The 24,596-nt window shown below is 52.7% G+C and overlaps 10 protein-coding genes across 10 annotated transcripts; 6 read left to right on the top strand and 4 right to left on the bottom strand.

The window, feature by feature from the left end:
* Positions 1-1,231: 1,231 nt before the first annotated feature.
* Positions 1,232-1,801, top strand: BJX68DRAFT_271230 (uncharacterized protein; the record flags this gene model as incomplete). Its single annotated transcript, XM_071046905.1, has 1 exon — positions 1,232-1,801. The coding sequence occupies one exon, from the start codon at positions 1,232-1,234 to the stop codon at positions 1,799-1,801; it is 570 nt and encodes a 189-aa protein (XP_070894542.1).
* A 1,147-nt stretch (positions 1,802-2,948) lies between these two features.
* On the bottom strand, positions 2,949-4,634 carry BJX68DRAFT_258168 (glycoside hydrolase superfamily; the record flags this gene model as incomplete). The annotated part of the gene is made up of 4 exons (XM_071043482.1): positions 2,949-3,073; positions 3,146-3,639; positions 3,715-4,001; positions 4,086-4,634. 4 exons carry the CDS (start codon positions 4,632-4,634, stop codon positions 2,949-2,951), a joined length of 1,455 nt encoding a protein of 484 aa, XP_070894541.1.
* A 406-nt stretch (positions 4,635-5,040) lies between these two features.
* On the top strand, positions 5,041-6,915 carry BJX68DRAFT_258167 (uncharacterized protein; the record flags this gene model as incomplete). Its single annotated transcript, XM_071043481.1, has 3 exons — positions 5,041-5,097; positions 5,185-6,747; positions 6,880-6,915. The coding sequence occupies 3 exons, from the start codon at positions 5,041-5,043 to the stop codon at positions 6,913-6,915; spliced, it is 1,656 nt and encodes a 551-aa protein (XP_070894540.1).
* A 100-nt stretch (positions 6,916-7,015) lies between these two features.
* BJX68DRAFT_271227 (glycosyl hydrolase) lies at positions 7,016-8,667 on the bottom strand (the record flags this gene model as incomplete). The annotated part of the gene is made up of 2 exons (XM_071046904.1): positions 7,016-8,448; positions 8,508-8,667. 2 exons carry the CDS (start codon positions 8,665-8,667, stop codon positions 7,016-7,018), a joined length of 1,593 nt encoding a protein of 530 aa, XP_070894539.1.
* A 3,120-nt stretch (positions 8,668-11,787) lies between these two features.
* BJX68DRAFT_173736 (Zn(II)2Cys6 transcription factor domain-containing protein) lies at positions 11,788-13,714 on the top strand. Its single transcript, XM_071037096.1, has 2 exons — positions 11,788-11,977; positions 12,057-13,714. The coding sequence occupies exons 1-2, from the start codon at positions 11,843-11,845 to the stop codon at positions 13,416-13,418; spliced, it is 1,497 nt and encodes a 498-aa protein (XP_070894538.1). The 5' UTR covers positions 11,788-11,842; the 3' UTR covers positions 13,419-13,714.
* On the top strand, positions 13,623-14,414 carry BJX68DRAFT_173756 (uncharacterized protein). The gene is made up of 3 exons (XM_071037098.1): positions 13,623-13,838; positions 13,899-14,248; positions 14,301-14,414. Exons 1-3 carry the CDS (start codon positions 13,826-13,828, stop codon positions 14,307-14,309), a joined length of 372 nt encoding a protein of 123 aa, XP_070894537.1. The 5' UTR covers positions 13,623-13,825; the 3' UTR covers positions 14,310-14,414.
* BJX68DRAFT_245729 (RTA1 domain-containing protein) lies at positions 13,899-15,273 on the top strand. The gene is made up of 2 exons (XM_071041546.1): positions 13,899-14,549; positions 14,631-15,273. Exons 1-2 carry the CDS (start codon positions 14,372-14,374, stop codon positions 15,071-15,073), a joined length of 621 nt encoding a protein of 206 aa, XP_070894536.1. The 5' UTR covers positions 13,899-14,371; the 3' UTR covers positions 15,074-15,273.
* A 1,163-nt stretch (positions 15,274-16,436) lies between these two features.
* Positions 16,437-17,437, top strand: BJX68DRAFT_271224 (RTA1 domain-containing protein; the record flags this gene model as incomplete). The annotated part of the gene is made up of 3 exons (XM_071046903.1): positions 16,437-16,635; positions 16,707-16,955; positions 17,025-17,437. 3 exons carry the CDS (start codon positions 16,437-16,439, stop codon positions 17,435-17,437), a joined length of 861 nt encoding a protein of 286 aa, XP_070894535.1.
* Positions 17,438-18,168: 731 nt separating this feature from the next.
* Positions 18,169-18,615, bottom strand: BJX68DRAFT_271223 (glycoside hydrolase; the record flags this gene model as incomplete). Its single annotated transcript, XM_071046902.1, has 1 exon — positions 18,169-18,615. The coding sequence occupies one exon, from the start codon at positions 18,613-18,615 to the stop codon at positions 18,169-18,171; it is 447 nt and encodes a 148-aa protein (XP_070894534.1).
* A 552-nt stretch (positions 18,616-19,167) lies between these two features.
* Positions 19,168-21,971, bottom strand: BJX68DRAFT_258162 (beta-glucosidase; the record flags this gene model as incomplete). Its single annotated transcript, XM_071043480.1, has 5 exons — positions 19,168-19,869; positions 19,949-20,622; positions 20,685-21,660; positions 21,736-21,783; positions 21,846-21,971. The coding sequence occupies 5 exons, from the start codon at positions 21,969-21,971 to the stop codon at positions 19,168-19,170; spliced, it is 2,526 nt and encodes an 841-aa protein (XP_070894533.1).
* Between the last annotated feature and the right edge of the window lie 2,625 nt (positions 21,972-24,596).

Below are 24,596 nucleotides of genomic sequence, written 5' to 3'. Positions count from 1 at the left end.
CTGCATTAACTCTATATCATAACTCTGGTCTACCATCGGTCTCGGGTTTGGTTCTGGATAGCCCAGGGCCCTATCCACGAGTCCTCCAACAACCCAGTGTACATTGAATGTCAAGACACGGTGGCCAGACAGTAAGCAAAGTGGCAATTTGCTCAAATTACGGGGTAGCCGTATCATGATGGGGTTGTGTCATAGTGAACCATGTCTGAAGCCACAAGTCCTATATTTATCTGACAAGAACCCCGGCTGTTGAGACCTACAAGCGACACATTTCAATTCACCCCCGTTTTCGGTCATTTCAGCAAGCAACATAAACTACAATTGCTTCTGTCATTTCTCTGCGTAATTTCCACCTTGATTGTGGACAGCTGAAAGAGAAGTTTGTGATGTTTGGAGGTTGGATGTTTACTGGAGCCCCTGATTCAGCCTTGTGCACCCAGGGGGGAATTATACGACCCATGTCTCCCTCCGTTACTTTGTTATGAAGCTCACAGCATGGATTTAGACTTTGATGTTTATTTTTATCTTTTGAAGGACTCATCTTCCAAGACAACTCATTTGGCAAAGATGTCATATCCGAACTGGCCTATACCACAACGGTCTTGGTCTGCATTGAACAGATGCAACAATGAAAGAGCAATCCACATTGAATTGATCCTGACCGCGTCCCTTGAGCCGAAAGCAACATCTCGCAGCGTGACCCTTGGCTTCCTCCAAGTAGTCTTATCCTCTCTGTCGACGAGCAGCGAATGTGGAACCCCTTGTTGCTCCAACATCAGTAACCGGATCTCAGCTAATTGAGCATCGCCGCTTTAGCAACCACACTGGGCCCACGGCAGGACTGCCATGACATCGGTCCGCCACAAGCCTGTAGCCCTCCCTAGGGCTGGGTGACGGAATGTGGATGGAAGGACAGCTTCAGATGTAGCAGAATTGGATCCAAGCCCGAAAGCCCCTGTGCCAATCGTGGCCATCCAGGCCGGATAGCATGGCAGAGGACCTGTTATCCATCTTATGCCACCACCGTAGAATCCGCGCCGCTTTTGACGAGGAAATTAGCGATGCTCTCGTGCTCATCCGTGAGGCACGTCATTAGCGCTGTTGCACCGTTCATGGACCCTCCCTCACTCCGGGCCTCTAGATCTGTGCCGGCTGCGGCGACAACCTTGGCCACCTCCAGCGACCCGGCGAGGACGGCGTTCGTGAGTATCATCTAACCGTCTCTATCGCGATGCTCCGCAAAATTGCCATGGTCGAGGAAGAGCCGGACGATCCCCGCCTTCCCCTTGCGTACTGGGCATTTCCTTTCCAACAGCAGCCGCACGATTGGCTCGCTGCCTCGATCAACTGCATGGTACAGGAGTGTTCTGTGCTCGATATCGCGCGTCGCAATGTTGAACCCTTTATCAACGAGGTATTCAACAGCATTCGCGGGCTGAATCTGCACGGCGACCGCCAGTGGCATCCTCCAGGTGCAGTCCACGGCGTGCACGCCGTCTGGGAGCCATCCAGCGAGCAATCGAACCGTCAATTCCTTCCCACTGTGCATTGCAAGGTGCAGCGCCGACTCGCCAGACATATTCCGCGAGCTGCGGGCATTGGCTCGGGACATGTGCGGGATGAGCACACGGATAACATCGTCGTCTCCATCCCCCCTGCAATCATGAGCGTTGTACTGCCCTCGCTGTCGGTCTCGCGCATTGCCGCAGACATGTCCTGGCCATCATCGCGCTCATGGCCATCCTTGGAACCCAGGGACCCCAACAAATATCCGCGCCGGCATTCAACAGAGCCCTCATAACCTCCCACACCAGTGGGAGTATCTCTGAGCCTCTAGATACTAGAATATAGCGGCGTTGCACCAGCGCCACCTCTGCCTATCTCTCAAAGTCCTGGGTAGCTGGCGACGTCAAGGAGGATCTCGACTGGGAAGCAGAAACGGCCATCACAAGACATTGTTGGGATTCTGCCTGGATCAAGACTCAGCCAAGCAGACACCATTACCTATATCCTCTGCCTAACAGACCGTCTCCAAGTACCAACGAGACAGAGCTGTTACTTCATTTGAACTTTAATCGCTACTGATTGGCTCAGTTGGTTGCACGACGGGCAGTGCTTGCAAGCCGTTGGCGCTGCAGAGAGAGTGAGGGTGCCTCGCAAGGCCTGAGTTCTTTCAATTTTCTCAGCCTTTAGCTCGGAGTATCTGCGGTGATTGCCGTCGCTGGAAACAATGCCTCTCTCCTCCATGGAAACTTGGATTTTTCCCTCTTCAAATGCCAGGTTCCGGCCAAGCTCATCCCAGTTGGGGAGCGACTTTCGACGCACAAGCGGGAAACTGCAGAGAGGGCTCCTTTCATGCTCTCCCTGGGCGACTTGCCATTTTCTTGGAGGCCATTCTTCCCAGTGCCCCGTCGCGCCCATATGATAGTACTCGCGCGAGCCTTGGGTGTCCCACGGGATCGAAAGGTCGCTAAGGAAAGGAGAATAGCAAGGAGCGGATGGCGTCTGTAATCGATAGAGGGTCGAGCCAAGTAGGTCTATTACCAATCAGGAAAGGGGCAGGCGTGGTGGTGTCTTTTGCCTTGACTAGAAATATCAGTCTGCCTCCAATCGTCGCCTGCGTATTTGGATGGACAGAAACACGTGGCCAGTGCGATATCACTTCAGATGGAGTGTCCAGCGACCTATCTTCTTCGTGACTAGGCGCGTGGTTCGGGTTTGCGAGAGAAGACAGTCGTAATTCCCAGGGTCCATGAGAGAGGATGGAGTGAAACATCAAGAAAATGCATATTATGAACAGGGAGAAACTGTTTATACTGAGGTTTCATGGTAGGCGGCTATCATCAAAAGTATCTATAAAATATCGCTCTTGCTTTGAAAGAATGATTGACTTGGCCGCAAGGATTATCACAGACTGACTGACAACTTCCTGCTCAGCAGACGGTGAGCTATATGCTCATTCTGTCCTCGATCATGCTTCGGAGCTTCAAGGCGGACTCCTTAGGGGTTCTCTCGAGTGTCTCGTAGTCGGTGAAGGTCACCCCAAATCTATAGCTGTACCCCAGACCCCATTCTAGACACGTGGTTAGCTACGGTTAAAGGTGGAATGTGGAGGAAAACTGGCAGTTAACCCGAGGGAACTTACCTAGATTATCCATCAAGGACCACGCAAAGTACCCAGCCACCTCGACGCCATCCTGAATCGCGCCAACAATGGCATCCAAGTGGGTGGCAAAGTATCGCTGGCGGTACTCGTCCTTGACAGACTCCTCCTTGCTCATCTTCTCTTCGCCGGGACAGGGGCAGCCGGTCTCTGTGATACATATGGGCTTCCCATATCTCTTGTAGATCCGTACGAGATGTTTTCGAAAACGGTCAGGGGCAGGGCGCAACCACCAGATCCCGCTGGGCTCACCAATTGGCACGCCGGCGTTATTCTGTGCGAGCTCATCCACATTGCCCTTGTAGTCTATGTCCTCGGCTGGGGTAGAGCGGTGACGGGCAAATTGAGCAGTATAGTAGTTCATGCCGTAGAAATCAAGTTGGGCATCGCGAAGCAGGGCCAGTTCAGCGTCTGTAAACGCAGGAAGCCGGTCTCCAAGTTGCGCACGCATTGGTGCGGGATAGTCCTGGGCAAGCCTTGAGGGGAAGAGGAGTGGGATATCAGCAAGTATGCACATACAGGAAAACCGACACCACCAAGGTGCGACTCACATCATCGGGTTGGCGAACCAGCCAAACTGAAACTCCATTCGTCTCTCAGCCGCCTCGTGGTCGCGAGGGTCCTCGGGATCCCACGGCTCGAAATAATCGCCGCTGAGCGAAACGCCAATACTGCCTCCCTGCGTGGGTTTGAACTCTTTGTTGTACACGCTGGCTGCGCGGGCATGCGACATGATGAGGGCTTTTGCAACGATCCAGGGCTCGCGTGTTGAGTCGCCCTCTGCACATAGCTTGTTGGTGCTGCTCCGTCCCGGGGCGTCGATGCCGATTGAATACCCCTGTAGCTGTGTCAGCCCCTCGGTTGCCTTGAGGGTAATGGAAAGTTGAACAGGAGAGGGGAGGAGAGGAGGCTCGCTACTCACATGGATGGAAACGATCCAGGGCTCGTTCAGCGTGATCCAATTCTTGGTGCGATCACCAAATCTTTCAAAGCACACCCTAGCATAGCGCTCAAAGTCTTTCTGGACTTCCTCGACGTTCAACCAGCCGCCGTATCGGTCATGCAGCGCCTGGGGCAGGTCCCAGTGGTATAATGTAATCCATGGTTGGATACCCCTGTCAAGGAGCCCATTGATAAGTGAGTTGTAGAATGCAATTCCCTCCTCGTTGACAGCATCATGACGGCCACCTAGTGGGATAATACGCGACCAAGCAATGGAGAAGCGATAGGCCCTTGCGCCATACTTGGCAAGAAGATCGAGATCTTCCTCTAGTTTGTGATAATGATCACAGGCAACGTCGCCATTAACTCCGTTAGTACGGGAGGGCTCCAGGTGCATGAATTTGTCCCAAATGCAAGGACCGCGACCACCTTCATCAACACCACCTTCGATCTGGTAGGCAGCGGTAGCGAAACCCCAGACGAAACTCGAGGGAAGTCCCTTGGGCGCGTCTTGCTCGGAGGATACCATGTTGATGATGGCAGATATATCGGATACTGCTGGTATAGACGGCCACGACTGAACAGAGAGGAGCATACTATTTCCTTCTTCAGGGGGTCCATGGTCTTTATCCCCAACGAATGTTATGGCCCTTCGGACAAACCGTCCTCGGAGAAAAGAGAGACTGACAGGGTCGGCAATTGTCCCCACAGAACCCCAACCCTCTGAATCATCCGCCTTTATCCTGACCTCCAATGGGACAGCACAGCCTAGAGCCGCCATTCCACGTTCAGTCTAGTCCAGGTCCCTCGACCGGGATGCTCCCGGCATGCGGGGTAACAAGTCTGGTCATTTAGCCGACAGTGCTCTACTTCAACCACTATTTCCCCGACCCTACAGTCTCTGCTCTCAAATTCCACCGACACATTCCGACCCGATGGCTTCGCGAGGGACCACCCAGGCCTGTGAGTTATGCCGTCGCCGCAAAGTCAAGGTGAGTCTTCCTCAATAAAATCTTGGCCCACTTGTCTCATTTCTATTCTGTTTGGCATCTCCCCTTGCTGACCGGAGAATCTCCAAGTGTGACGGCCTACCGACTTGCACCAACTGTCACCTCGCCGAGGCGCTCTGCCATTACCCACCCCCGAAGAAACGGGGTCCCAAGACTGCCCAATGCCAGGACATTGCCCCAACAGAGCCTCTGAACTCACCATCTTGGGCGACCGAGGGCTCTGGAAGAGCCCAAGGCGCGGTCCCCTCGACTGGAAGGAATTCATACAGTCCGGCATCCTATAGCATGAGGACAGACTCCCTGCTTGCATCTCTGGAAATACAAATAGAAAGTGCTGTCCGGGTCCATCTAGACCTCCTGGCGGGGTTGCATGCTGTGGCTCCCTCTGAGACACCGGTATCGATTGCCAATCACTGTATCCTGCTGTACACCCAGTACGTGTTTGGGACTGTCCCTATGTGCCACGAGGCAACCCTCCGAGCGACCGCTCAACGGTGTTTCGTCTTGCCCTCGACCATCGATGACTTGGCGGAAAATCAGACCTGGATCTTTCAATGTCTTGCAGCTGGGAACGGGAACGGGAACAGCGATACGAAGCACATCAAGGCACTCCGAAACCTCACTCTCCTCACGGCCCTATGCGCGGCTGTAGCCTACGTGGTCCCCGAGTCCCTTCTTCCCAACAAGCATCTGACGGCCGCTCTATTTCTCCAAGCAGCACGCAATATGCTAAGTGTCTACGAGGACTACGACCTCGAGCACCCAGACTCCTCATCGCTCACCATCCGTATGTTCCTCTCGTCAGCCATACAGATCGCCACAGGGAGCCGCGGCATAGCATTCCATATCTTGAATGAAGCCTGTCTGATCGCGATGAGAATGCACCTCTATGATGAGAGCGCAGTCCAAGAGCAGGACCCTGTCGAGCAGACCATCCTCCGAAATGCATTTTGGCAGCTATATGTCTGCGACAAAACCGCGTTGGTTGTCAAGGGCCGCCCCGTAACAATTCATGAACCGTTGTTTGAGAGTGAACTCACTCTCCAGATCCGTTCGCAACGGCCCGTGTCACTTTTCGACCACGGCCACGGACACAGTCACAACACGGACAATCATATCAACAACGCCGGTGTATTGGAAGACTGCCTCTTGGACGGATTCCACGTCATCCGCCGCCTGTGGACAATGGCTGCCCGGGTGATCCAAGCCGTCGAGTCGACCCGGGAGAGGTCCTGGGACGCACATCCTCATCCCAAGGACTCCAGCCATAGGGCCGCGCAGCTATCCGAGGCATACTTTGAGATGGTCACCTTGACACATGACCCGCCTCTCTGGACTGCCCACTACAACTCGGCCCGGGATTCGCATTCACCCGCCGATTCTGGCCCAGGCGTGTGGGACAAGGATCTGGCTGACATCCTGCAGCGGCAGCGCACCAGCTACCTGATTACTCTGCACAGCATCAAGGTCTTTGTTCTGAGCGCTGTGATTGAAAGCAACATGACCGAGATCATAGGTCTCAGCACGGAGCCCCTGGCGCTTGCCATGAGACAGGTCGAACAGGCACAAGACTTTTTGAATGTCCTGGAGAGTGTGCCGTTTCTCCATCTCCAGGCGGAGGGAGAGCAGTGCGTAAGTTTACTCCCACCCGAGGCAGAAGTACAGGCGCTTACACATTATCCGCTGGGAATAGGTTGAGAAGATTAGACGAGTCGGCACCTTGCTGCTCAGACTAGAAAGTAGCTCAGATAATAGCATGGTTAGATTCAGGGCGAATCAGTGCGCCATGCGCTTGGTTGACTTGCTGGCCCGTCTGGATTCCAAGGCATCAGACCTTCTCGGGGGGTAAAAGCAGGTGTTTCTAGCTACAGAGAAGGAGAAGAGCGAAGAGAGACATAAATTACACACCCTCCACTTGGAAATTCGCGAACCGTACCTTGCGTGACTCGGCGCCGACGGCGTAGATGCCAATCACGGGGCCCACAAAGTCGTGCCCAGTCATGTCCAGACTATCCATCCTGGAGAGCTCCCGCTTCGCTTTCGTGTCAATCGAATACCAGAACGTGAATTCCAACTCGGTATAGTCAATTCCAAAGGTAATGTTCGCGGCTTGGCCGAGCGCACGCTCGCTGCGAGAGGTTCTCCGTTCGATCCCCCTGGCCTTGTTGACCATCTCCCAGACGATCTCCTGAGAGTCCATGTCTGGGTAAACACGGACGAACCGATACTCATCCTTGTAATAACAGAGCCCCGTCTTGAATGCTGAACGTGTTTTACCCAATTCGCCTAGTGACTCGAGGGTCGCCGACGCTGAGCCATCCAGCAACCTCTGCCGCTTCCCAGTAAAAGTCACAGGCTCGTCGGATTGGTCTAGGTCCGCTTTGCTCGATGTCAAACTGACAGTATTTCCGTCGTATTGGTAGTTTTCCTCGACAGGATCGCGGATGCGCAGGTAGGCGACATGTGGGCGGTCCAGCCTTCTCTTGACAGGCCATTCGAATGGTAAACCCTGCTTCTTGGTGGTGGCGAGGGGCAGTGGCAGTGGCACATCAAGCCGCACGGGGTCGATTACGGGGAATTCCCCCTCGGGCCATGTTGCTGTGGTAAGGACTGATTCGCGGCCCATGATAAAACGGCCATTGTTCTTTCTAACCCCCAAGCACACAAAGTACCATTCACCAGTATTAGCCTCTTGGAAAAGGTCCCCGTGGCTCGTGTATTGGATGTAACCGGTAGGGTCTGCCTTGAGGAGCACGGGGTTCGCCGGGTTCACCTCGTAGGGACCCCAGATATCTCGCGACCGGGCCATGATGCTATGATGATCGGCAAAGCAGCCACCTTCGGCGATTAGAAGGTAGTACCACCCGTCCTTCTTGTACATGTGCGGACCCTCGGGGAAGACCTTTGTGATCCCCTCCCAGAGCAGCTTCTCCTCGGATAGCTTGGCCCCAGTCTGGAGATCAATCTGGAATTGCATAATCCGGCTCTCAGGGCCAGGACCCGCGGCACCAAGAACATAAACCTGCCCGTCATCATCCCAGAACAGGCTGGTGTCGATTCCATTAAAGTCATAAAAGACCGGGTTGCTCCACTCATCCGCCCAGATATCTGTAGTCGACAGGATGAAGTTTTGATACTCGCGATCGTTGGGTAGGAAGGGTGGTCTGTGGAAAACATTAGTGCAGACGATATAAAATGTCCCCTTGTGGTATCTGATCGAGGGAGCCATCAGGCCACCCTGGGCCGCTATTCTCTCATCCGGAGCCTCGGGGCCGACTAGTTTGGTCATGGACTGTTGTAGAGTCATCCGTCGAGGCCCGTCAAGTGCATTTCCTGGTGGAGCAGGTGAGTGGGGGATCGATTATAAGGGCTGAGATTGGAGTGCCACATACCAATATGCTTCCATTCCCTCAAGTCCTGGGAGGCGTAGACTGGCAATCCGGGGTACATGTGGAACGTCGAATTAACAAGAAAGTAGGTGCCGTCCACATAAACAAGAGAAGGATCGGGGGAAAACCCGGGGATAACCGGGTTGACGCGAACTCGCTCCATTGTACAATGCTGTATGTTTCAGATGGAGGCAGGGGAGGGCCGGAATCGGGTTTTCAGACATCTTAACATGCTGCCAACCTCTTTTGTACCACAGCCTCCATGAATGAGCCTCTACAAGGCAAGGTTGGAGGGGGGTTGCCAGGCCTCTCTCTTCGCCCTCGTCCATGCTCATATGGACCTTGCGCAAGGATATTCCACCGATCTCCAAATGCCCCACAGTTTCACCGAACACGAGAGAAACCCCGGCATAGACTTTTGGGCGCTTGTAGGAGCATAGGCATAGGCATTTCTGACTCTGGTCAAGATTTCTTCTGACATGAATCATGATCCGAAAGCTATTTCCACATCGGAAATCTCAATCAATATCCAAGAGATTCGCCGGTTAGCAGTACTGTCTAAACATGAAAAAGCTTGGGGTTTCTTGAAAATGGCCCCACCACTCAGTTGGAGAAGTCACTAGCCCAAGCCATGGCTGCGGAGGTGGCGGGACGGCCAACTGCTTCCGCCACGAGGCAATGTTGTAACATCATACGAATACGAGGATATACTACGTACGAATGCGATCAGCGAGTATGTAAGCAGGTACCTGCGAGAACCGATCTTCCTCTCGGAACATGCGGTGCTTTTGCCATTCCTCCCGATCCTCCGCATTTAGGCTAAAACACCCAGGTGCTGTTGGTATGATCCAGGTGCATTGAAGTGTAAGAATGCCCCCGGCGTCTGGTCCTGAGAGGAGACGGCGTTTTGCGGGGCGTGGATCCCCACCACTTCCAGCCAGGAGAGCATCATCAGGTCAATAGCTGTTGAAATCTCGGTTGTCGAGTAACTCCCGGCCATGTCACCTGTTGTGAAAGAGCCTCAGCATGGTGGGTAACCGTTGCACATGGCCAGGCCAGTGGAGGTGATGCCAGGAGGTAGTGACACTCGGTGAAACTCGGCCAAATTCGGCCCTTCTCAACCTCAATTCGGGCCGTAACCCAGTGGCCTGATTGAATGTTCTAGCCAACGTCAGGCGGTGAATTCTGCCAAACGTGAAGACTTTTAGTCCCTGAGTCTCGATGTCTTTCCCACATGTAGAACTCAGTTACTTGCCCTAAAGAGGGTTGGTGCTGGAACCAAAAACCCCGCCTAGTGACACATTCCCCATGGGCGACGTTTGGAGTATAGAGACCAATCATACGCGTGTAAAAGAAGGTGGGGAGACTATCTGGGCTTTCAGTTGAGGCCAGACTTGTATATATATCGCCATCTCCATCTTGCAGACTGACAGCTCCTGACCAGGTCAACAGTATCCTTATCATTCTCTTCCCCATGACAAAGTAACATCTCCACTGATTTGCCATGGAACCTGCCAGCGAGGATAGCGAGTTGCGGATTCAAAAACTCTGTACAAAGGAGTCATGGTGGCGCGTCCCACATCTTGTGAAATTGAACCTGATCCTCTTGGTTCCATTTGTCTCGAGCTATGTTGGTGGCTTTGACGGTAGCATGCTTAACGGTGTCCAGACGGTCCAGCAATGGAAAGAAGGTTGGTACTTATAAACGTCGTCCGTTGTATCTAGCGCTGCGCAAGTTACCCTGGGTCCTTTTACAGATTTCGACCACCCTTCCAGCGGCATGCTTGGCCTTGTGGTGAATATGCAAACGATCAGCGGCGTTGTTACTCTCCCAATCGCTCCCTTCGTTGCAGATAAGCTTGGATGACGAATTTCAAGCTTTATTAATTCTATCATTATTATTGGTGCCGTAATCTTGCAGGGATCTGCCCAGACCATGGGTACGTTTGTTGCTGGGAGGTTCTTCATTGGTCTAGGTGGAATGTTTGTCGCAACAGCCTCTCCTCCATTGCTTGGAGAGCTGGCGTATCCAACATATTAACCTATCCTTACCGCTGTCTACAATACTACATGGGTGAGTAGCCGAATCCATACCATTCATTTCTGGATTTATTAACTAACATTATGGCTGCATAGTATGTTGGATCTATTATCACTGGCTTAGTCCACATATGGCACTTTTAACATGTCAAACTCCTGGAGCTGGAAGATCCTCTCCCTAGTACAGGGCGTGGTCTCCACCTTCTAGGTTATCTTTATCTTCTTCGTCCCAGAGAGCCCTATATGGCTTATCGCCACTGATTAGATAGGAGATGCCATCAAGATTCTAAGCAAATTCCACTATAATACTAAAGAGCCAACTACGCTTGTCCTGCGCTAAGTTGCTGAGATTGTCAGCGCCATGAAAATTAAGCAGTTGTTGAGTTTGGTGTCTTATCTTTAGTTCTTTAAAATAAGTATCGTCCTTTCCAGATTCATGCTTTAAATGTCTAAGAAAGTTCTGGTTCATGTTTTACTCCTAGAGGGAAACCAGCATTGCCTGTTTATTGTTACGGCCCTGGGCTTTATTATCCAGTAGTGCTCCCCTACATACTCCGCGCCAAGGGTCTCAGCATCTTTAACCTAGCCTAGATCTGCAGTGGGTGGGGGGAATGAGGCGATTTTTTCTTGGGCACGTATGGGAAGGTTGGCCAGCAACGACATGGAAGCTGTGGGATGGATTGAACTTTGCGAACTATTTCAAAGCAAGATCAACCCGAGTCTGGAAACGACGCTTTCTAGTTGAGAGAATATTTACCATGGGCCTGGTCCGTCTTGTGTGCTCTCAAACTGTCCTGCCGCAGCTCCTGCTTGCAAGAGCCACCACGAGGACGGCATCTTGTTTTTTTATTTTTTTTTCCAGTCTGGTCCCTGGCCTTGACTCCTTTAATTAGTTACCGATGCCCATCTGGCAGGTAACCCATGGCTCGTTCCTGCTGCTTGTTATCAGGGACAGGTCTACTACTAACCGCATCTTTATAAGACCTGTCAAGTTCTGGCATATTTAGGTCTTCCTAGTCATACCAATCATACTATCCTATGTACTCTGCAAGCTAAGCGACTACACTCTTCATCTATCAACCTGGCATTGCCTCTGGCGGTGAGAACGCTGTGATTTCCGGTGCTGATCGTCCACTAAGGTTACATATTGCAGGGAGTCTAAATTGTGGGGCAAATCACTACTGCAAAATGGATGACGTTAGGCAACCTTGAACCACGTTTTCTCTTCCTCCTCGACCGCCTCAACCTTTTCCCTTGCGCAACCCGCCAGACACACCACTCTGCGACATCCCTTCCGCATGCTGGGTCTGGTAGGTCAGCGCTGCTCATCATCGGCGGCCACTGGGGAGGGGGAGCGCGTGCGGAAGCGACACCGCGCCCGGCACACCAAGTCTCGCCACGGCTGCTTCCCTTGCAAGCTTCGAAGGGTCAAGGTAGGCGATCTGCGATCTCAGAATTGTTCTGCTACTTGTCATGGCTAGCTCCTAATCACGCGCTATGTCTGTCCTGCAGTGCGACGAGGTGCGGCCAGCCTGCGGTGCCTGCTCGTCTCGTCGAGAGCCATGCGCCTTCCCCGACCGGTCGATATTTCCTGATCCAGCGGCCACAGCGAGAAAACCATCCGCAAGAGGGCGTCGAAACCGGTCACCCCAGTCGGAGCCACTGGTCGAGAATCAGTCACAGCCAAATAGGCTTCCGCAACCGCCAATTGACCATGTCTTGCCCATGGATGACCTGAGGCTCATCCAGTTCTATCATTTGCATACCGCCGCTCAGATGGCCTTTGATGCGAAGCGAAGGCGCGCTTGGGAGCGCATTATCCCGGCCCTGGCCGCGGAGCACGATTATCTTATGCATTTGCTCCTTGCTCTAGGCGGCGCACACAGGGTTGCGACACAAACAGAGTTGAACCATGACACACAGCGATCGGGATCGGACACGGTTGGTCTACGAGGCATTCTGGAGCATTATCAATGCGGGTTACAGGGATTCAGGGAGGAGGTGTCCCAAATCAGCCAATTCAACTGCGAAGCCATTTGTGCTGGGTCTCTGCTACTGGTCGCGTTCGCCTACGCGTCGTTTCATCTCAGCGGATTGAACACGCAGGGTGTGAATGAGGAGTTACTCTTGGATCTTGCAAGTATGAGCTTAGGCGACAATGAGCTCCACCTTCGCTGGCTGCACTTGATAAGAGGGATTTCGTCAGTTGTACTCGACCAGTGGGCAACCCTCAAGGCGAGTCGTCTGCGGCCCTTGCTGTTATTCTTCCACGGCGATGAATATTGGAATGATGTTCCATTTGAGCTCTCTCTAACACGGCTCAGTCGTTGTTCGCCACGTCTGCGGGTATTTGCTGCAGGCTCAAGTCACGCAATTGCGGAGCTGCACGCGGTTTGGGCTGCCATTCGACCCCCGAGTCTCGATATCTCCAGTAATGTTGAATCTCCTTCTTCCCTCGCTTCCTCGACGACAATAGATGGACCGTATAACGAACAGGTGAGGGCCATCGGCGTCTTGGAAATGATCTACTCACGGATCAATGGCGCCTTGCAATGCTCCACTGGAGAGCAAGGCCACCCGAGCGATCTCGATGTCCAAAATAATCTTGAAGAGGCCGCGGTGCTGTCCTGGCCTATCCTGCTCACCAGTGACTTCATCGCCTGCTTGGAGATGGCAAATCAAACAGACCCCGTCTGGCGACATTCGTTGATCATCCTTGCACACTTTTATATTATCAACACCTTGGTGGACCGCTGGTATCTGAAGGGGATGTTTGAACGCGAGATATTCAAGATGTCTGATCTTATCGGCGTCACAAGCGACCCTCAGTTGGCTTCGCTCATGAGATGGCCCATGGCAGTTATCACCTCTTGACTCTGGGGCTAGACACCACTCCTGTCGAGGACTACACGAAACAACAGACGAAAGATAGTCCACACACGATCCATCTGTGGCCACTCATAGCCCAGTCCGCGCCCTGCATTCGGCAGAGAGCCCATTCTGGCCGAAGAAATTCATCTCGTTGCTACTGCGATTTGGCGGCGCCTAATGGGCGCTGCTCATCGAAGGCCTCCGCCGTGGGCTGATCTGTGGGTCGTCCATACATGCCCGCCCTTCAGCGATCCTAAGCAAGGATACCTGCATGTTCGGGGACACTGTACCCAGGGAAAGCAAGATTTATAAGAGGTGCTTGGTAGATATTGCTAATTATACATGCAACAAGCTGGATGGTCCAGGGCTGAGACACCCATTGATTCAGCACCGCCGGGGTGGGGCTGGCAATGACCCGCTCGTGTTCGTATCTGCTCGCTCTCCTTTTCTAGCCCACACAAGTAATGTGATATAAAACCATAGTTCCAGCGAGCTTGTTCTGCCTGCATATCATACACCTCACCTTCCAACATTCTTGCCAGCTGTGGCTGTCCGCTCTTTTGTCGTTTCCCATCGAGCTTTCTCCTGCTACTCAGCTAATTCCTTCCTGCAACACTATTTCATCCCGACCTTCTATATTTGAATACCTACAACATGTCGAACGCAACAGATCCCAACACCGTCTCGTTCGAGTTCTACCACTACCACCCGAACATGGGCGGGGCCGTTCTTTTCATCTTCCTGTTCATAGCCACCACTGGTTACCACGCCTTCCAAATGTTCCGCACCCGCACGTGGTTTCTGACCTCGTTTGTCGTGGGAGGTGTCTGTCAGTCAGTCCTCCCTGCCAGCATCGATAGTATACTGACCTGTATGAGCACCCAGTTGAGGTGATTGGATATGTCGGACGAGCCATTTCAAGCAAGCAAAGCCCGGACTGGACCCTTGTGCCATACATGATACAAACGCTTTTCCTACTCCTTGCGCCTGCCCTCCTCGCTGCATCCATTTACATGCTCCTCGGGCGAATCATCCTGGCCCTCAAAGCCGAGTCGCACGCGCTGCTTCAGAAAAAGTGGTTGACCAAGCTCTTTGTCACGGGCGATGTCCTTTCTTTCCTATTGCAGGGTGCCGGTATGTTCGGCCGCCAGGCGGGTTCCTGGTATTCCTCCCCTTGACCACTACCCATGTAGCTGACCCTTGGATTCATGGCAGGTGGCGGCATCCAGAGCAGCGGGAACATGGACAGCTTCAAGACCGGCGAGCGGATCATCGTGGTCGGCCTGTTCATTCAAATCTTCTTCTTTGGGTTCTTCATCGTCGTCGCGACGCACTTTTACTGGAAACTCAAGCGCTACCCAATCCCGCGCGCCAGCTCGCCCGACATCCCCTGGCGCAAACATCTCCATGTCCTCTATACGGCCAGCTTCCTGATCATGGTGCGCTCGGTCTTCCGGCTGGCCGAGTACCTGCAGGGGAATGACGGGTATCTTCTGCACCACGAGATATACTTGTACATTTTCGATGCGCTGCTCGTCTTTGTTACCATGCTGCTTCTGAATGTGGTGCATCCTGCTGAGATTGCACGGTGTTTGGACTTGATTCCGGGGGATGGGGATATGCCTCTTTATGCGCATAGGCGGTATACTGCTGTTTAAATAGAAATCTGGCCAGCCATATTCATACCATCCTTCTTGATTTCATGTGTTCTATGTTTGTTTGGGGGTTTTGTTCCCTAATGCATGCATGCATAGCCTTGCTCTAGCACCCGATAGGTGTATCTCATCCCAGCCCAGTCAACATGACTTGTTGATCGCAGGCCGGTAGACGCCTATTCAGGCCATGGCACCTCAAAGACGGACGCGAGAGAGCCCCAACCACAATACCTAGAACTCATTAAAGGGATTTATTCCGGGGTTGTCGGGACAGGGCTATGCAGTGCCTTTTTTTTCTTTCATGTCGCTTGCAAAGAGCCCATACCATGGCCGTTTGAGTAAAAGATCTCGATGGATCCGCTAGACTGCAGCGTAGCACTTGCGCCTTGCTCTGATACCATTTTGATCTCTATAGCGCTCGCTCGTCTAGCGGCCTATTCGCTCAGGGGAATAACCACGGCCATGGCTCATTTGCGCCGAATCTCGTCGGCGTGTCAGGTATAAGTTCGGGTTTCTTGAGCCCTGTACTGCACTGGGTAGTCGCTGGTTGAATCGTATCGTAACCGATATGGCCGCGGTCGTCACCTAAAAATAGACGTTTATCGCATACCAGTGGCTAGTGAAGCGGTATGAAGCAATTCCTGAGGCGAAAATGGACGCAAGCTAGCAATTAGAAAACAAGCAAGCCTCCATCTATATGGAGGCTCTGGATCTTGGTGAAACCTGAAATAGCTCTCATTAACTTGGCGTTGCTACCTAAGCCAAAGAAGAAGAAGAAGAAGAAGAAGAAGAAGAATGGTATCCACAAGTCAAAGGGGATTGTATTGGCGAAATCAAACATGATCTCCCTTTCCACAGGAACCCAAGGACCACGAGGGCCACTCGCTGACTACCTTGGTGTGGCTTGGGGGATTGCGGTAGACCCCGCTTTGCAGACTGTACGAACACGAAGGCTCCACCTGGAGGCTGGAGATTGATTGGACATGGTCAAAGGGCAGAAGAAACTTGAGCGGCATCTATCCATGGTTCAAGCCGAGTGATAGATGTGGCCAATGAATCGATGCGAAGCTTCATCCATACGAGTACGAGTGGAGCTTTAGATAAGATCAGCCAATTACACATTTATTCTGCTTCTAGAACAAGATCGGGCCCGGCCAAGGCGGCAGGCTGGCCAATGAAAGAATCATCACCAATGCTTGGAAGAAGGGTTCCCCACCCGGAGTCGAGCCACTTTATACGAACACGAGTGGGGTCGGAGAGGACTTTTTTAGGCTCCATATGAATCTTTGCCGCAGCTGAAAGTATATAGCTCGACTTAGCACAAGGGGGAACTCCCATTGAAATTTTTCAACCCTCAACACTCACAATGGCTCTCTGGACTCGACAAACAGCAGACGGTAGCACTGACTACCAAAATGCCGTCTGGGCATACTATCGTTACTACCCCTCCGAGGCAGCAGCCATCCTCTTCACCATCCTGTTCGCCATCACCACCTTTGTCCACCTCTATCAGCTCTTCCGCCATCGGACCTGGTTCTTTATCCCATTCGTCATTGGAGGATTCTGTACGTCTACCTATACCTCTTTTTTTTTTTTTTTTTTTTTCTTTGTTTCGCAATACTGACACCACATGTAGTCGAATGGGTCGGATACATTGGCCGGATCTTGTCCAGCCACGAAAGCCCCAACTGGTCAATGGGGCCCTATATCCAACAAACCCTGCTCCTCCTCCTGGCTCCGGCGCTCTTCGCGGCCTCCATATACATGATGCTCGGACGGATAGTGGTCCTACTAGATGCCGAGCACCTGTGCATCTTCAAGAAGAAGTGGCTCACAAAGTTCTTTGTCGCTGGCGACATACTGTCGTTTACTGTCCAGGCTGCCGGTAAGTGCATGATATAAACATCTGATCTCCTCCTCCGTGGAACAACATACCTAACCCATGATAATCTAGGCGGCGGCATCATGGCCAGCGGGACCCTCTCAGCCGTGCACACCGGCGAAAACGTCGTGATAGCCGGCCTCGTTATCCAGATCCTCTTCTTCGGCTTCTTCATCATCACCTGCGCAATCTTCAACCGGCGCGCGGACAAGACTCCCACGCCGCGAGCGCTGGAACTAGCGAGCCTCTGGCGCAAACATATCCGCGTCCTCTACGCTGCAAATATCCTCATCATGATCCGGTCTGTCTTCCGGCTGATCGAGTATGCCATGGGGAATGATGGCTACCTGCTGCGCCGCGAGGCGTTTCTCTACGTGTTTGATGGACTCCTCATGCTGGTGGCGATGGTCTTGTTTAATGTTGTGCATCCCAGCGGGGCGATACAGCGTGGGAGGAAGGATATGGAGATGAGTCCCAGTGTTTAGTATGTTTTTTGATTCTGGTGCTGTTTGGTTGGACCAGGGGCTATTGTTACTTGTTATATTTTGTGCTGGTTTCTTTCTTTCTTTCCTCTTTTTTGCCTTTAGCAAATATAGAAACAGTGAGCTTGGATAGACCATATGTCTACTTTATTCCTTTCGATCTCCAGATCTACGCCATATCTCATCCTTAATAGGCATCACATATTATGGACGGTTCCGATACTGTCCGGCCTGTTTCGAGATAGGCTCAATTGCTACTCTCTTCCTCCCTGCATAAATGCCACTCGGGAACACGGCCAGCTGAGCAATTGGGGGAAAGTCCAGCCCATACTAGATAGGCTGTAGTTGCATGACGGCTGTGGCCGACGGGAAGACGTGGATAAATCCTGAAAAACTCACTTATGACAATAACCAGACGGTTTTCTCCTCAGTAGAAGTAAAAGAATCAAACATTAGAGTTTGGTCATCTGGACAGATGGCGAACCCGCCCTAAATCTGATCCAGCTGGCCGTATCAAAGCAGTTGAGTGATCTTCAATCCATCCAAAATACGAACACGATGTCTATGTCAATGTCGATGTCGACCGTTCTCAACCAAACATTTTCCAACGCAAACGATTGATCAACATCGTATCTCACCTGCCAAGATGCTGCGTGTTGAGCCGTGCCTAAATGGCTATTACTCCGGTTGAATGAGGCGGGGATGCTATGCTGCCTCAGCGTGGAGAGTCATTTTTAATGTGGATACCGCTCAAAGTCCCGCTGGGACTCTGCAGCGTCGAGCCAACCACCATAGCGATCTTGCAGTGCCTGTGGGAGATCCCAATGATAGAGCGTTACCCAGGGGGTAATCTTCCGGGCCAAGAGACCGTCAATCAGGCGATTATAAAAGGCGATGCCTGCTTCGTTGACCGGGTCGTCTCGTCCGCCAAGAGGGACGATCCGTGACCATGACAATGAGAACCGGTATGCTCTCGCGCCGTATTTGACCAGGAGGTCGAGGTCCTCTTCGTAGCGGTGGTAGTGGTCGCAGGCGATGTCGCCGTTGTCCCCATTTGTTCGCGATGGTTCCAGGTGACTAAAGGTATCCCAGATGGATGGGCCCCGGCCGTCTTCCGCGGCTGCGCCCTCGATCTGGTAGGCAGCTGTTGCAAAGCCCCATTCAAAGTCGGTGGCAAGCATTCTTGGAGGAGGCGCCGGTGCTCGAGCTGAAGTAGTCTCACACACAGTAGTGAGGGGACTGTACGTACGCCTGCAGCAAGTTGGAGCGGTGGTGAAATTCTCACAGACATGGAATGGTACAGCGGTCCTCTTTTATCGTCTCCCTGGGCTATACACCTCAGGATGTGCTACCCCTCGATCCGACTGTGACGGGCATCACGGAATCGCGCATGCTGGGCGTCGCCTGTGGGTCTCCAGCTCGGGGGATTTGTGGGCCTTTACTCCAACATTTTTGGCCGACAATCTCCAGTCTATTTGTCCGATTGGCTGGTTGATTGAGATGCTGGTGCGCTTGGATTCAAACAGCATCTAACGTGCATGGGCAATAGTAAGTCGATTCTCAGCATCTAGTAAAGGCACCTGGATGGTGTCTGGCTGTCCCAATTCGGCGGGGATTGCCTCGGTCAGAAGATGTCAAATACTGTAATACGTCCATCCTCCTTCTACTCCTCTTAGCCATGGGACAAAGACTATAAGATCAAGAGCCATATGATACTATTAGCCTAACAAATCCTACATCCCAGACCAGAGGTAATCATCCGCCAGCTCAAAGCGTTGTCGCAGCACCTCATCCTCTGGATCCGCGCTCGTCGCAACCACAATCTCAAACGCCCCCTGCTCCGCCAGCCACTGTTCATGGTCCTGGCTCCAAAACGAGAGCGCATACTTGTCAAGCGTCACCGACACATCCACCGTCTCACCAACAGCCACGTAGACCTTCTGGTACCCCTTTAGCTCCTTGACCGGCCGCTGGACGGAGCTCTCGAGATCCGCGACGTAGACCTGGACGATCTCGGCGCCGTCGCGCGTCCCTGTGTTTTGGAGCGTGACGGACACGTCGAATGTTGGGCGTGCGGCGAGATCGACTGTCTGGGGCACCTTCAGGTCGCGGTATGCAAATGTCGTGTACGACAGGCCGTAGCCAAAGTAGAAGAGCGGCGGGGTCTTGAGCTTTTCGTAGTAGCGGTGGCCGATGAAGACGCCTTCGCCGTAGTGCAGCATCTTATCCTGCTTGCCAAACGACAAAAAGGCCGGTGTGTCCTCGAGACGCTTGGGGAATGTGACACTCAGCCTTCCGCTGGGGTTGATTTTGCCAAAGAGAACGTCCATGATTGCGTTGCCAGTCTCTTGCCCGCCGTACCAGGCGTGGACGAGGGTCTTGGCCGAGTCAACCCAGGGGAGGGTAATTGGGCACCCCGCCTGTGTGACAACAATCTAAATACTGGTAGTTAGCCTGTGATAGTCTCGGGGAAGACCCACTAGACGCGGTCTTCGGGCACCGCTGGAAACGTACAGTATTGGGATTGGCCCTGATCACAGCCTCGATGAGATTGTCAACCTGTGGGGCCAACGCGAGCGACTTTCGATCCATCGCCTCACTCTCCCAGTCACTGTTCAGCCCCGCAATGACAATCGGATAGTCCACCGTCCTAGCCAGTGCAGTCGCCTCGGCCAGCTTCGCGGCGGGGTCGAAATGCTCGCAGCAGCCGATGCGTAGCCCGCCTGAGCTCAGCGCACCAACACTAGGCGTGAGGCTCTCGTTCTGCAAGAGGACCATGATCTCGTAGCTTTGACCCTTTTGTGCGTCGAGGACCGTGGTGACCTCCATGCTATATTGGTCAAACATGGGCGTTTTGAGGGTCTTTTCCGGGTGGCTGCTGAACAAGTCAATCTTCTCCACCCCGTTTATGTATAACCGGCCCTTGCCGGCCACACACAAGCCAATCTGGATCGGCCTGGTGGCCTCTGCGGTATAGGTTGTCGTCACTCTTACCCAGTAACCCTCACTGATCCCGTCGGGGAGGTTATCGGCAAAGAACATTTGGGCCTGCGTGGTCGTCGTCGTCACCAGGGGCTTGATCTCTTTGGCCATGTCCGGCTCTTGCATAAAGTATTCGACACAGAATCCTTTCTGAGTGCTACCAGGGACAGTGATGCACGAGGAAAGGCATGGGGTGAACAGATGGCCTCAACGTGTAGCGTGAGTAACGTTTCTCTCGAGGGTTGTTGAGTATCATGGGATTACGTACCGTAGCAGCCGATGTTGGACGTGACATTTTCCGCACCGACGAGCTCGTTGAGTGCATCCAGGGGCTTACTGATGTAGTAGGGCATCAAATCCGACGAGCCACCTCCACTCACCGCGGGGTACAGAACCCCTGGTCCGATCAGCGCGTACTTTGTACCAGGACGTTTCGCGTCCAGAGGCAGAATACCATGCTCATTTTTGAGGAGAACGATTGATTCCGCAGCAACCTTTCGGCAGAGCTCTCTCTTCTCAGGGCTGTCGCCAGCGGTTGACTGGTCGACCTGCTGCTCAAGGGCAGGCTGCACCCTATTAAGGAGGTTCAGGTAGTTCCTCACGGCAGCGTTGAGAGTTGCCTGCTTCAGCTTCTTGGAGATTACCGCCCAAAACAGCAGCTGGCCTCTCCATCTCGTCGGGCCAGGCATCTCGAGGTCCAGACCCGCATCCAACGCCTCGGTGGTGCTGTAGGTGCCAAACCAGTCGCTCATAACCAGTCCATCCCAGCCCCAGTCCTCGCGGAGCACCTGGTTGATGAGCCACGGGTGCTCGGCTGTATGGATTCCGTTGATCTTGTGGTACGAGGTCATGATGGACCAGGGGTTGGCCTGCTTGGCCGCGATCTGGAACGGTAGTAGGTGCAGCTCTCTAAGGGTCCGCTCGGATGCCCAGATCGAGTCCTCCTGCGACATTGTTGACTGGTCGTGAGCCGCGTAGTGTTTGATCGCACAGGCGACGCTTTCGGACTGCACGCCGTTCACATAGTCTGAAGCAAGCGTACCGCTGAGCCAGGGGTCTTCACCAAAGGCTTCGAAGCCTCGTCCAATGAGCGGCGACCGCTGCAGGCACACGGTTGGAGCGAGCAGGACCTGACAGCCCTTCTCACGGGTCTCCCTGCCAAGCATTCTGCCGACGGAGAGCATAAGTTTTCTATCGAACGTGGCTCCCATGGCGGTGGCGGATGGAAGGAGCATCCCCGGCGGCTGTTGAGTACGGGTCTGTCAGCAGCAGCAGCAGCAGCAGGCATCGGTCAAAAGGCTTGATTTAAGAGGGCATACTCCATTGAAGAACGAGGTGCCTCGGGCACCGTGGGGTCCATCGGTAGTCTGTTGTGGGGGGGGCATGTTAGTATGTATTTGTCGATGGGTTGGTGGCAGCAGACACGTACTGTTATGGCGGGGATGTTCAGTCTCTCAATGGCATTCGTGCGCCATGTATCATGTCCGGACAGAAGCTCGATCTTCTCGTGAAGAGTCAGCTCAGCCAACACCTTGTCCACGTCTATAAGGCCCATAATGTTGCGTTGACGAGATAGTGGGAGATTGGCAAAGGGAGACGGTCGGGTTTTGATTGCGAGGGATCTCTTGTATGAATGCGGCATTTATCCTTGCAAGAGGAGCTTTATGATGTCCACAGTTTGTCCCTGCGGGGTCTTATCTATGGAATTTGCCCGACTCGCCTCCCCATCCTGTGATTGATTTGGTGTGCTCGGAGAAACCCCGCAATAGTGCCGAGCAGAGTTACACCCCCGATTTGGCTAAATTGTGGAGAAAAACACAGCGAGAGCTCACTAGGAAGGGACATCTATGAGAGGTTTTTCCCAGAGTCAGGCTTGGAGTTTAGGGTGAGAATAACAGGGTCTGGCGAGGAGAATTACTTGGTTTTATAGGCCCAGGTGCTTGCTGATCCTAAAGAAAGGGGCCGTAGTTTTATGGATGACACAGTATGCTACTTGTCCCCTGCTTGTGATTTGCCTGGTCGCTGGGCTTGTATGACTATCGATGTTATTGCATATATAGCACGTTTTCGGGGCCTACTACAGTTCGATATCAAACTCCACGCCAGTCGTTGATTCTTCGTTACTCTGATGGGTTTTAGATGTACAATATATACGCCTCGGTTGAATAGCATATCTGTATACTGCACACCGCCTAATCATACTCCAGTAAAGAGTTGGCTAGAGAAGCCCTACGTCTTGCGGCACGGGATTTTCGGATTGCGAGCTAGACGACGCTGCACATATCGCGTTCAATGCTTGGAGGCCCCAAAATAAAGTAAGCGGGTAACTTGCAGTATTCACAAGGCATATCAGGGCCTCGGTACAGGTGCTGCAATGGCTTCCTGGTCGAACAATGGATGGGATTCTGCTCCTCATCGGTCCGCAGTGGCTTAGTGGAGTCCGGCATGGACTCGGGCTCTCCATTCTTTTCTGCAATGTGTCAAGTTATGTGGAGTCGCTCGGTATGATCAAAAGTGTATAGTTAGGTCACAGGGTTCGTACGACAATAGGATTAGTATGCAAGGATGATGACAATCTAAGTGCAGAATTCCCACCACAACCATAATGGTTGATAAGCGAATGTGCCATGGGTTTGGACCAAGTAAATGTGTATATACATATATACATATATGTTATCCCTTAGCTTGCATGGATAGTAGTAGGCTTCACGTCTCAAGGCTCCCCTAGAGACTACTAGGTCTGGTCTTGTGCTTATCCAGGCTGTGGCCAGTCAATGGACTATGAAAGTCGAGTGTTGAACATGCGATTCAAGATCACCCCTCTTGATGCTCAGATCTCAACCAACGGTGGCACCGTTACCTCGAGTGATACTTGTGTTGAGCTCTGTCTAATTTTCTGGATAGCAGTCTTTTTCTTCCCATCCTGGACTTTGACGTACTCCATGCACCAAGCCGTCCAAACGCGAACGTGACGCGACTCTTGTATAGTATACAGGCGCAGGCTTAAGGCTCCGTGGATGTTAAACCGACCCCGATACATGCGTTCCTTAATATCGGGAGGAATTGAGAAGTGCACTTTTTCTCGTCGCGGCTGGTTCTCTGGCCATGCCTGGGCTGGATATATGGTCTTGGTTTCACCTGCAAACGTGACGCGAATATATGGCCGACTCCGTTGTTCTATATCCCTGAGGTCGGTCAACCGGATTGTCAAGATCGACTGTACGATGCCCAACGATAGCTGCCTCCTACAGATAGAATCATCTTCGATTGCGGGTATTCGGTCTAGATAACCTTTTTCTAGGGCAAGCTGAACTGGCGTGAGGCTTCGAAGTGTTTGAAGGCGCTTAGATGCCCCATTCCTGAGAAGAAGACGATACACCGCAGAATCTGATTTCTCGCTTTCGGCTGCAAGATGAAGAGAGCTTTTCCCCTCCCTGTCGGTCAACCTCGGATCCGCCCCTAGGCGTAACAGCTTCCTACTAATCTCGAGGTGGCCGTTTTGCACAGCAATATGCAGAGGGGTTCGCCCAGAGAAGTCCAGGGCGTTGAGTAGCTCCAGGCCTTGTCCGGTGTTGAAAGGCACATTCTCACAAAAGCAGTCCAAAACCTCATTGGAGCCCCCCTTCGCGATGTGATGAAGTGATGATCCGTATAGTCGGTCAGGTTGAGTTGGAAGAGCGCCTGCCTTCAAAAGTAGGCCGGTGACCTTTGCATGTTTGCTGATCACTGCGGCAATAAGGGGAAATGTATGTTCACCCCCCCCTCACATTTGGGTTGACGCCGGAAGATAGCAGAGCCTCAATCCAAGTAACTAGTCCTTGATCAGCGGCGAAATAGAGCAGGGTAGTATCCATCGCAAACGTGTCCGCAAGGCAAAGCCAGCGCTGCCAACAGTTTGCAGATCGAAAACGACGGAGAATCCGGTCAGGACTAGCACCGTATGTGTCCGCTTTTTTTGCATGCATGGGGAATGCATTGAGGGCGTGCATAAGAAAGTCAGGAAAGTCTTGCAAAGTCTGCGACACGTGGTCTTCGGAACGAAGACTTTCAATTTCGCTGGCGGCCCGCTCTAAATCGCTGAAAGTAACAGGCGACATAGGATCCTCCAAGTACTGTCGCAACGCGAAAGGCATCCCTGGCGGGGAGCCACATCTGCCTCATCTCGCTTACCGTAGCAGTC

The sequence above is a fragment of the Aspergillus pseudodeflectus genome, assembly GCF_044049435.1.
Source record: "Aspergillus pseudodeflectus strain CBS 756.74 chromosome Unknown BJX68scaffold_58, whole genome shotgun sequence".
Lineage (NCBI taxonomy): Eukaryota > Fungi > Ascomycota > Eurotiomycetes > Eurotiales > Aspergillaceae > Aspergillus > Aspergillus pseudodeflectus.
Note: the sequence above shows the minus strand (reverse complement) of the source record. Positions and strands in the feature narration are given on the sequence as shown.

Excerpts from the sequence above, each read along its gene's own strand:
- BJX68DRAFT_173736 (XM_071037096.1), top strand. The coding sequence starts at position 11,843 with ATGCTGGGTCTGGTAGGTCAGCGCTGCTCATCATCGGCGGCCACTGGG. Across the intron at positions 11,978-12,056 it reads GCAAGCTTCGAAGGGTCAAG|TGCGACGAGGTGCGGCCAGC; the intron begins GTAGGCGATCTG and ends TCTGTCCTGCAG.
- BJX68DRAFT_245729 (XM_071041546.1), top strand. The coding sequence starts at position 14,372 with ATGATACAAACGCTTTTCCTACTCCTTGCGCCTGCCCTCCTCGCTGCA. Across the intron at positions 14,550-14,630 it reads TTTCCTATTGCAGGGTGCCG|GTGGCGGCATCCAGAGCAGC; the intron begins GTATGTTCGGCC and ends GATTCATGGCAG.